At 32.7% G+C, this 12,184-nt stretch overlaps 1 protein-coding gene across 4 annotated transcripts; it reads left to right on the forward strand.

Annotated features, from left to right (window-relative positions):
• The first annotated feature begins 2,730 nt into the window (after positions 1-2,730).
• LOC121212983 (uncharacterized) lies at positions 2,731-11,913 on the forward strand. Of its 4 annotated transcripts, none has more exons than XR_005908366.1 (8): positions 2,731-3,041; positions 3,221-3,285; positions 4,952-5,099; positions 10,104-10,577; positions 10,659-10,859; positions 10,928-10,986; positions 11,099-11,200; positions 11,356-11,913. XR_005908366.1 is itself a non-coding variant. In XM_041086215.1 (2 exons), exon 2 carries the CDS (start codon positions 11,384-11,386, stop codon positions 11,795-11,797), a length of 414 nt encoding a protein of 137 aa, XP_040942149.1. In that variant the 5' UTR covers positions 11,161-11,200; positions 11,356-11,383; the 3' UTR covers positions 11,798-11,913. The 4 variants fall into 4 exon arrangements, 1 of the variants encoding a protein (XP_040942149.1); XR_005908371.1 differs by having other exon boundaries at positions 10,104-10,248; positions 10,333-10,577; positions 10,659-10,986; XR_005908377.1 differs by lacking the exons at positions 11,099-11,200; positions 11,356-11,913 and having other exon boundaries at positions 2,734-3,041; positions 10,104-10,248; positions 10,333-10,577; positions 10,928-11,002.
• Positions 11,914-12,184: the final 271 nt, after the last annotated feature.

Genomic DNA, 12,184 nt, shown 5'->3' on the forward strand with positions numbered 1-12,184 from the left:
GCACACAGGTATGTGGGGTAGCCACTCGGGTGTGTGGGATATCCACACGACCATGTTTGAAGCCACATAGTCTGGGCTTTGTCACACGACCGTGTGACTCTTGTAGGTGAAATTCTTCAAATTTTCCTGAAATGTTCTGATTTGGTCCTTGATTGCTCAAAAGCTATTTTTAAGGACACGTAGGCTCTATTTAAGGATCGGAAATACATGATTTATTCCATTTTAAATTTCATATGTATTTATTAAATTAATTTAAAATTTTATTTTTGTTGGCTATAAATGTTCTATTTTTTTGCGGTAATACTTCGTAACCCTATTCTGGTGACGGAAATAGATTATGGGTGTTACATTTAGTGGTATTAGATCTACAGTTTAGTCGATTCTCTGACTAAACGTAGTGTGTTTAAAGTCTAGAATTACATGCACTATAGTAAAATAGACTTTTAGCGGCACTTTCAGTGGCGTTTGGGTAAAAAACGCTGCAAAAGATGTACATTAGTAGCGCTTGAAGAAAAATGCCGCTAAAGGTTAGAGCTATAGTGGCGCTTGTAAAAAAACCGCCGCAAAAGATCACTATTAACGGCGCTTATGTAACAAACGCCGCAAATAATCAAGCATTAGCGGCGGTTGTCCAAAAATGCCGCAAAAGTGTTGAGCAATACGACGCCGTCCATTGGTGAGCTATAGAGGCATTAGCGGCATTTTCTACAAAACGCTGCAATATATCGAGAATTAGCGGCTTTTTTCTAAAACACCGCAATAGGTGAAGCATTAGCGGCGGTTGTTTAAAAAAGCCGCAAAAGTTTTGAGCAAAACGACGACGTCTGTTGGTGAGCTATAGAGGCATTAGCGGCTTTTTCTGCAAAACGCCGCAATATATTGAGAATTAGCGGCATTTTTTTATAAATGCAGCAATAGGTGAAGCATTAGCGGCGGTTGTTTAAAAACGCCTCAAAAGTGTTGAGCAAAACGACGACGTCTATTGGTGAGCTATAGAGGCATTAGCGGCATTTTCTTCAAAACGCTGCAATATATCGAGAATTAGCGGCGTTTTTATTAAAACGTTGCAAAATGTGAATTATTAGTGGCGTAAAACGCGCAAAAAATTATGTTATTTTAAGGTTTAAGGTTATGGATTTTAGGTTTAATGTCTATGGTTAATTTAGAGTTTTAGGGTTTATGATATAATGTTTATTATTTTGGGTTATGGGTTTATGTTTTAGAGTTTTAGTTTTGGGGTTTACTGTGTTTTAGGTATTAGGGTCGAACTAATATTAATGTTCATAGTTTTAGGGGTTATGCTATTAGGGATTAGAGGTTATGATTAATGATAAAAAATTAATTTATTTTAGGGTTTTGGTAAGCTTTAAGATTCTATTTTAATTACTTTTGTCCCTTGTAATATATATATATTAGAACTTGTAATATATATTAAGATTCTATATATTTAGGGTGTAAGTTTAGGTTTACGGTTCAAGGAAATGATACTATTAGAACTGAAGAACATTTGGATTTTACTGAGATTCATGCCATTTTGTACATACCCATATTATTTAATAAAGAATATAAACATATGTGTTTTAATTTGTACTACACTAACATTGGCCACATGAATTCCCAAAAATATGTCTAGGATTATGGTTTAGAGTTAACAGTTTTTAGAGTTTATAGTTTGGGTTTTATGGCCTAGGATTTATGATTGGTTTAGGGGTTACTGTGAATGGTTTTGGGGTTTAAAGTTTGGGGTTAGGGTTTTTGTGTTTGTGGTTTAGGGTTTAAGTTTTAGGGTCTCAGGTTTAGGGTTTTGGGTTTAGAGTATAATTTTGGATTTTAATTTAGAAGATAAATATAAATAAGATAAATATATATAAATTATTATTTTACATCAAAATGGGTTAAATCCCAAATAGCTCAGATGAAAAGTGATTTAGTGTGCAATTGTGTACATGAACTGTAATTTTATCTAGATCTTGTAAAATATTAACACAATTATTGATATAAATAGCATCATGTTTTTATTTAATTAATTTATATATTGCATACATAATATTTATATTTATTCAATATAAAAATATATTGATGTATTTAAAAATGTGTATTAAATCAAAGTTAAAGTTTCAACTATAGTTAGGGTTTAGAGTGTAAGTTTATGGTTTGAGGTCTAAAGTTTAAGGTATATTGTTGAAGACTGAACCAATATTTCGAATTTTATGAGATTCTTGCCATTTTGTACTACACCTAATACAAATATATGAAATATATATTTTGTACTACACTAACATTCGTCAAACTAACATTATTTGGATATAATTTAAAAGGAATTCTAAATAAATAGTTTTAAATTTTGATCAATTTTAATAAAATATTTTTTAATACCAAAGGTATTAGCGGCGTTTATATATAAAATGCCGCAAACTATAGGCAATAGCGGCATTCTTTTAGAAAACGCCACAAAATTTAATTATACATTAAAGTAAAACGGCGTCGTTTCCTCTGAATATTAGTGGCTTTAGCATCGTTTCTATAGAAAACACCACAAATTGTAATTGACTTTAATTTTGAACAGCGTCGTTTTGTAGTGTAGATAAAAGTGGCATTAGCGGCTCTTCACCTAAAACGCCGAAAAAGGTCTCATTAGCGGCGCTTTGATGAAAACGCCACAAATTGTCCTTATTTGAAACGACGTCACTTTTTCTCCCTTGAAGTTTATCCCCTTTACCCAAAATCAGTTCAGTTTTTTGCTAAGTCATTTCCCCCATTTCGGTTCTTCCTTTCTTAAATTCCTAAAACAAAGAACACCACTTTCTTTTTCCCCAAATCCTCCCTTAATTCTCCAAACCCGAAATCCCTAACATTTTCCCCAAATCCCCTTTTTTCCCATACTATTTTCCCTAAATCTGTTCCCCCATCCCCGAAATCCCTAACTCTTCTCCCTTTCCTCTTGTCTCGCTTGCTGTGATTCCCCAAAACCATTGCGTCTGTGTGATATCGACTTTGGAAGCGGTTGAAAAATTCTCTTCTACACTAATGGTGTAATTTGGGTACAAATTTGTTTTCCTCTTTATTGTTTACTCTTCATGGTTTCGTCATTTTGCATGTAATATTTTTGTGCCTTCCTCATTCGTCAAATCTGTTGTTAAAATTAAGCTTTTATAGTTTTATGTTTGATTACCGTGATTAAAATTATGGTTTTCCTCGTGAATACCTCCTTTATTTACAGGTTAATAGCTTTCCAATATTGGGTTTAAAAAGCTGTATAAATGCTTGATGGATATTTTCCCGCAGGTATTTCTTTTTACTCATTTTTAATCCCATGCTGTTTTTCATTTATGTATGTCTATAACATAAAACATAGTGATTTGGAAAAAAAAATGTAACAAACATGCAGTGAAAGTAATTTTTCTTACACCTACTGTATAGGTTGATTAACGAATTCTAAAAGCTGTTGCTATCGAGAACTCTAAGGATGTATAGATTTTTAAACCCAATACTGGAATTGTAGAGAAGAGTGTAATTTTGATTGAAGGATTGAAGCTTCATTTAATGAGACTTTATTTACAAGTTGAAAGTTTTGAATATTGATAAATATCCCAACACGAGGTTATTATTCAAATCTAGAGTCTCAAGACATTGGAGAATTTAGGCTTAGCTCCAGTAATAAAAAATTCCTCAATTATATATATGAATAAAATATTACTTTTAAAAAATCACAGTTGGTACGATGATAATCAATCAACAAACAAAGCTGCCTTATGGCTTCCCTCTTTTCTTCTTCTCGACTGAACAATGTCGCATCTTTTTCTTTATTAATCTTCTCCAATTCTCCCACTTTTTTCTCAAGCACACTCACAGCTTTCAATAGCTTCAACTTTTGTTCTTCTTTTGAATTCGATACCTTGTCATTTTCCCTTTTCTTTTCTGCATTATCTATCAGCTCCGTCAAATCAGTTTCACAAGTAACAAGCTTCTGTTTCAGTTCTTTGTTTTCTTGCTCTAAACTTTCTTTTATGTTCTTGTAGTTCTCTTTGTTTTCGTAATGTGTTTTTTCAGCAACCGCAATCCTTAAGCACCGAAGACGGATGTTATCATCGAGTTTCTGGTAGAATTCTTGTGCTAAATTTCCCATCTTTCTTTCTATGTAATTTAACTTGTTTCCAGCAGATAATTGTTTGATAAGCTTTGGGTTACATTCCATGGTTTTCCTAGTATGTTCTTCTATTTCTTTCATTATTCTCTATTGGTCTGCAATCTGTAACTCCACTTGATTTTTCTCCGTCACATGATCCAACTTAACCTCTGCACTCATCTGAGTTGTTTGTTTTTCCCTTTTAGTTTGGCAGTCCTCAAGTCTCCTCTCTCTAAATAGTGCTTCCAGTCCTAGAATTCTTGAATTCAGGTCAGCATTTTCCTCTTTCAATTGATTGATTTCATGAACATTACTCCTCAATTCATCTTTGGATGTAATTTTCTATTTGCGTAGAGCATCAACCTCCGATTCCAAGTCGATCACCTGCACCTGTAAGCCTTGGTTTTCCTCTTTCAGAGTTTTCACTTGAACCTCTAATTCCGGCTTCATTACATTTCCTCTGGCTTCACATTGTTGAGAACGTAAATAGTCCACTTCCTTTTTCAGATTGCAGACCTGTGCCATTGAATTATTGATTCTAAATGTTACGTTCTTTCTTATGGATTAGATTTTAATTTTTTGTTCTAGTTTGTGCCGGCTCTTGTCAAAATACTTGTGTTTTGATGTAAAGAGGTTAAAGAGCAACTCTCCTTAGAAATATTGATGTAGTAAATAAATCCTTTATCTTCATAGTATAAATAAATCCTTCTAACATTTGATTTGTAGTCTGCTTCTTGCATATGGGTTGTGTGGCTTAAACATAGGGAACAGTGCATGGTGTTCCATTTTTGCTATTCTGATTGTTACTGCTGTCATTGATTTCAGGCAGGAATGGTTCTGATGATCTGAAACTCTTACACCCTATTACTGTAAGGTTGCATCTAGCTGCGGTTGATCAGTTGCTGTTTCTACAAAATAATCTAAGGGGCTGCATTGAAGTGAAGGCTGCTAACCTTTACCAGTAACGGACAAGGTCTAATCTCTCAAAACCTCATTGTTTCTCTAAAGTAAATCATTTCTGTTCTTTTTGAACAAAACTATTTATCCAATGCTAGTTCCTCCTATTTTTTCCTTAACAAAGATATTTTAAAAATGAAAATCAAATAACTTAAATTTGATTATGCATTTATCCTATTATTAGATTACAATACATCTATGTTGTGATGCCGATGAAAAAAACCTTTTACAACAAATGTGCTTATAAATACTTCATACAAAAACAAATAAGATTATAGTCAAAATAACAATGTTCAAATATTAAAACTTAAGAGATTTTGGGTTAAAATTTTAATATGCGTTATTTTTTCTAAATTTTATATAAAAATATAAAAAGAAAAAAATTACCATATATTTATTATTTTGGAAAATAATTAAATAATTTAATACATTTTTAACCAAATTAAGTTTCAATTGATGGGTCACACTTTTATAATTATATTAAATTGTTTTACTATTTCAACTTTATCATTTTAATCAAACTCGTTTATTTTACATAATTATTTATTGTTAGGTTAATTTAGGTAATTGATGGGCTTAAAACTGACAAAACAAAAACCATTCCTTTCTAAGTTTTGTGTTTGTTTGAATTTGATACGCTTCCCACTTAAATTTACTTCAATATTTTAATTTAGGTATATAATATGAAAAATAATTAAAATATTATATCATTTAAAATTATCACAAATAATTTGGATTAATTTATTTAAATATTATTTAATTAAAATAATTATTTTAAAGGGAAATAATATTTATCTTAATGTTAAATATATATCATATCATAACTTACATAACTTACAAAACTTACATAATACATAAATATATAACTTACATAACTTACAAAACTTAAATAATAAATAAATATATAACTTACATAACTTACGTAATACGTAAATATATTTCATATCATAATTTACATAACTTACATACCTTACATAAATTTATATCATATCATAACTTACATAACTTACAAACCTTACTTAACTTACGTAATACATAAATATACACTTGAAAATCCCGCAACTTACCTGAATTAGTTTACACCCATTAGATACTTGATATGTATTATCTATTTTAGTAACCGTAATTTATTGTAAACTTTAGACTTCAAGAACAACGAAATGGATAGGAGTTGGATGAATTTGTCAAGGGTAAGCAATGCCTATCGAAATGGAGTACAAAATTTTCTAAATTTTGCATTTCAAAATGCAAGCCAAGAGAATATGATTCTTTGCCCGTGTAAGAAGTGTGGCAACATCAATTGGCATTTTTGTGATGTAGTCTACGAACATCTAATTGTTGATGGCTTTATTCGGGGGTATAAAAAATAGATTTTCCATGGAGAGTGTACATCTAGTAGAACCTCTTCAACAGTTAATCCGACTTATCTTGATAATGCTTACCATCAGTATGTTAGACAAGATGACATGGAAGGTATGTTGCGGGATGCATTTAATATGCACAGTCATGGTGAGCAATCGTTTCCAACTGACTTTATTGCATCCGATGATTGTAATATTGGTGGAAATTTTTTTGCGAAACGGGAATAAATGCATCTGATGAGGAGCCAAATGAAGAAGCGGTGAAGTTCTACAATTTACTTAATGAAATGAACGAAGAACTTTACGAGGGATCAAAATATTCGAAATTGTCTTTTTGTATTCGTCTATTTCACTTAAAATGTTTGGGAGGGTGTACCGAAAACTCTTTTACAATGCTGCTAGGGTTTCTGAGAGAGATATTTTCATTTGCAAAAATCCCCTAGTCTTGTCAAAATATGAAGAGACTAATAAAATATTTGGGCCTTGGGTACGATAAAATTTATAGTTGCCCAAATGACTGCATGTTGTACTGGGGTGATCAGAAAAAACCAACAGTCTTGTCATGTTTGCGTTAAGTCTCGTTGGATGGATAGGAATACAGAAGATGTGAATGCGGATGAAGGTGGGGCACAGTTAAGAAAGAAGCCAGTCAAGGTTTTGTGATATTTTCCCCTAATACCAAGACTTCAAAGGCTTTTCATGTCATCAAAGACAACCGATTCTATAAGGTGGCATAATGATCAACGAACCGATGATGGATTATTAAGACATCTTGCGGATTCTTTAGCTTGGAAATCATTTGACAACAAATTTCCAAGCTTTGCAAGCGATCCTCGGAATGTGAGGCTTGGGCTAGCAGCTGACGGCTTTAATCCTTTTAAAATCATGAGTACTTCGTACAGCACTTGGCCTGTAGTGCTTGTTCCTTACAATTTGCCTCCATGGATTTGCATGAAGCAATCTTCATTTATTTTATCAATGATTATCCCTAAAGAAAAAAGGTCTCGAAAATGATATTGACATCTATTTACAGCCACTTATTGAAGAGTAAAAATAGTTATGGTTGGGTGTTGAAACATATGATGTATTGAGAAAGGAGAACTTTAATTTACGTGCAGCTTTATTGTGAAAAATTAATGATTTCTCGGCTTATGCTAATTTATCGGGTTGGAGTACTAAAGGACGTTATGCTTGTCCTTGCTGTGCTGCGCAAACATGTTTTAAGTGGTTGTATAATGGGAAGAAGTTCTCTTACATGGGCCATCGTCAGTGGTTAGATGGAAATCGTAAATTTAGATTTCAAAGGACTCTATTTGGCGGTACTGAAGAGTACAAAGGAGCTCCTGAGCAGACCATTGGATCTGAAATCTTGTTTATGTTAAAAGATTTCAATTTTAGTTATGGGAAGATGAATCAACCACCTAACATGCAAACAAAGAGAAGATCGAGAGATGAATCTGATAATGAATCTGATGAAGAGGATGATCCTAATGAGGCAGACTTGTGGAAAAAAATGAGTATTTTTTTTGAGTTGCCTTATTGGGAGCACAACACTTTACGCCACAATCTTGATGTTATGCATATTGAGAAGAATGTCTACAAGAACATAATTGGGACAATTTTGAATGTTGATGGAAAATCAAAAGACAATCTTCAGAGTTGACTTGATTTAGTTGACATGAGAATTCGGCATGATCTTCATCCTCAAGTACTTCTGAATGGAAAATATCGGTTGCCGCATTCTATTTTTTCAATGTCAAAGGAAGAGAAAGAAGTGTTCTACATGATGTTGAAGGATATAAAGGTCCCAGATGCGTATGCGTCAAATATATCTCGATGTGTGAGTCTTAAAGATTGAAGATTATATTCATTAAAATCACATATTACCACATCTTGATGCAAGATTTACTCTCAGTTACTTTATGATGCTGTATGTCAAAAAATGTAACGTCCTGTATAATTGAACTATCTAATATAATGAAGCTATTTGTGGAAAAGTTTTGGATGTTGAAGAACTTCAGAAAGTACAAGATCAAGCCGCTTTTACTTTATGCAATTTGGAGAAGATATTTCAACTTTCCTTCTTCCCTATTATGGTGCACTTGGTAATCCATCTCCTTCATGAAGCAATACTTGGTGGACTATTTTTTATCGATGGATGTATCCTATAGAAAGGTGCTAATTTATTTGTCAAGTATTCATTCATTCACCTCTATACATTTAGTTATAGCTTTTGATATATATTGTATATCGCGTTTAGGTTCCTAAGCAAATTGAAGTCTTATTGTCGCATAAGCGTTATCCAGAAGGATCAGTTGCTGAAAGTTACTTGGCAGAGGAGTGCATGACCTTTTGTTCTAGATATTTAGAAGATGTTGAAACACGATCAAATAGACCAAGTAGAAATGCTGGGCTCAATGATCATAACTTGGCCGGAACTTATTTATTCCAAAGTTATGGAGAACCAATCGGCAAAGTTGAAATTGCAGAATTAGATGATATATCGTGGATACAAGTACATCGATATGTACTTTTTTCACCATGATTCAATTGAACCGTTACGCAAGTAAGTTCTAAAATTTCCTCAAATATTTGTCGTCTTGATTTGTTTATCTTCTAACCAATTAAACTTGTTTTTAACATAGTGAATACAAACAAATCTTGAGATCTCGTGCACGCTCCCGAAGTTTACAACATCGAGAGATTAATAAGTTATTCATAGAATCTTTTCATGAATGGTTAAGCCAAACGGTATGTAACTGAAGTTAATAAGTTACATATAATCATGAAATTTAGTTAATTAAATAAGAATGTTTTTATATGATACATTTATAATTACTCAATTTACTTTCGATTCAATAGGTTTGGAGTAGGAAGGATGTCAATGACGAAGTTAAATGGCTTTCCCAAGGTCCGAACAGAGTAATAAAAAGATATATTGCTTTCCTCATCAATGGATACAAATTTCATACAAAATATCGCGAGAGAATGAGGAGAACTCAAAACTGTGGAATTGTTGTTAATTCTTCAATTACAAGTTATGCTAGTGCTAGGGACAGTAATCTGGTTGAGGGTAATGTAAAGTATTACGGACTTCTTAATGACATTATTGAGTTGGATTACTATGGAAAATGGAAAGTTGTCTTATTTCGGTGTGATTGGGCTGATGTTAATACTGCTCGGGGAATTAAAAAAGATCAATTTGGTTTTACAATGGTTAATTGCTTTCGCTTGATTCACACTAGAAAACAATTGATGGACGAGCCATATGTATTTTCTTTTCAAGTGAAACAAGTTTTTTATTCGAAAGATACTGATGAGGGTTGGTATTTTGTACTCTGGAACACCCCTAGAGACTTGTTTGACATGGGTAATGGAAGTAGAGATGACATCGTCGAAAGATAAAAAACATTGCCTTTTCCAAAACAAAACTTAGATGAAAATATCGCTAGTACTAGTACAGAACATCAATGGGTTTGACATGATATGGATGAAGATATTTACGAATAATGATTTAGTAAGATTTTATGATTTTTTAATTATATGTAATATTATAATTTTAATCTTGGTCATGTTATATAATTTAACTATTTTAATTATATGTACAATTATTGTTGTAATTTGTTACTAAAATTTCAACTATTTTATGTGTATTGCAGGAAAAATGAGTAGAAGAAGATTACGAGATTTAAGTATTTCCAGAATACTCCAAATTCGAAAGAAGAAAATAGTGAACAGCAGACAGTTGTTGGATCTTCGAATGTGCTGGAGACACTTGACGAGCCTGCAGAATTTCAAAGCAATGTTAAGTTTATTTTACATATGTGTTGACTTTTATTATTGATTTATTTTTCAATTTTAATGTAATAATAATATATCGTTTTTCAGCTGAAAGTGGTGGGACGCGCAGAGGTTGATGACGTACGCTATTTAAAGATTTATACGACTTAAATCCTGTTGAGCGTGTCAAAGTAAGTAGAAATTGTCATGGTCAGCCTATTGGATCTGAAGCTCGACTTTTAGCAGGCTATTTGGGTATTATAGCACGAAATGTCAATATGTTTCCCATCAACTACGAATCATGGCATCACATGCCTGATAGCAACAAAAATCAGGCTCTCGATAATATTAAGGTAACAAAATGTAAATGTAATTTATAATACTTTGGTTTAAGTTTCATTTATATTTACATTCTAAACTTGTGTTTTTTTTAGGAGAGATTTGCTTTAGAGGTCTCGAATGACTATATCAAGAAGGCATTGGGTAAAAAATGGAGAGACCATAAAAGCACATTGAAAAAATAATATTTTAAGAAAGACATAAGCCTCGAAGAAAAATTGCAAAATGTCCCGCCGGGAATGCTGAGGTACCAATAGGAAGATGCGGTTAGATTCTAAAATTCAAAGAAAGGAGAGGTATTACATACTTCCAAGCTCTTATATATAGTGTTTACTATATACGTAATAATAATTTCATTATGTAGGACTGTGAGTGAGTTGGAACAAGTAGCAGGCAAAAACAAAAATTTACGCACACGACAAGGTCGAAAAGTTTTGCTTCTGTAGCTGAGGCCGATGTATTATGAATTTATTAATTTTTTTCAAATATTAATGACTTTCTACTATTAAATAATATTTTTACTACTATATTGTAGGAAGTCTCGTCTGGTCAAAAAGTTGGACGCCTTCAGCTTTTTGAGATTACGCATAGGAAGAAAGATGGATCTCTTATGACATCCGAAGCTGGAGAACTTATGGTATATTTACTTAATAAATTTTGATTTATTATAAATATTTATAATGTTTAATTATAATGGTTTAATTCTTCGTTAGTAGTTTTAATTAATGTTAAGTTATGTTGCATTCCTTTTTATTATATATTTCGTTTCTAACTCTTTCATTGATTTATTAGGAGAAAATAAAGGAGAAGAAGGCGGAGTATGAAGCGGTTGCTTCGACTGATAGTTCTGTTAATCTTGAGAACATTGATAACAGAATTATCACTGATGTTTTTGGTCCTGAAAGGTAGTGGTCGGGTTCGATTTCAAGGATCTGGTGTTACCCTGACCCAATATTTTGGATCTGACTCCCAACAATATATGCTTTCCGGGAGTCAAGCTCAAGCTAAAGTTCAGAGGTTAAGAGACCAGATAGCTCATATGCAAGTGAGCACAGTTGAGCAGATTGTCGAGGTTCATAGAAAATATAAAGAACTCCAGCAACAACTTAGAGCGGTGGCACCAGAGAGGGAGGTAGCGACAGCAGTGAAAGAGGTAGCGGCAACAGCGAAGGAGGTAGAGGCAGCAGCGATGGTAGCAGAGCAGAGCAGAAAGTACGATGAGCTCCAGCTATAGCTTCAGCAAATGATGCAGATGTTTCAGCAGTCGCAAAAGCCGCCATCTTAGACATTAGTTTTCTCCTTGTAAGAATGTTTTTAACATAGTCACATTTAACATTATTGTAAGAATATTTTGAGTTATACTTAATTTATTAATTTACATCATATATCTTTCGTTGAATTTGAAGTATCATTTAGATTTAATGTTTTTGGTTGTATTTTTTATACTACATTTGCTGTTTATGGTTGGATTTCATGCTATATTTGTTGTTTTTGGTTGGATTTAATGCAAGAAGGGTTGGATATTGGTGAAAAATGTACACTGCAAATCTGCCAAAATTAGCGGCATTTGTAAAAAAAGCGTCGCTAAAAGTCATGGCTTTTAGCGGCGCTTCACCAATAA

This window comes from Gossypium hirsutum, chromosome A02 (genome assembly GCF_007990345.1).
Source record: "Gossypium hirsutum isolate 1008001.06 chromosome A02, Gossypium_hirsutum_v2.1, whole genome shotgun sequence".
Lineage (NCBI taxonomy): Eukaryota > Viridiplantae > Streptophyta > Magnoliopsida > Malvales > Malvaceae > Gossypium > Gossypium hirsutum.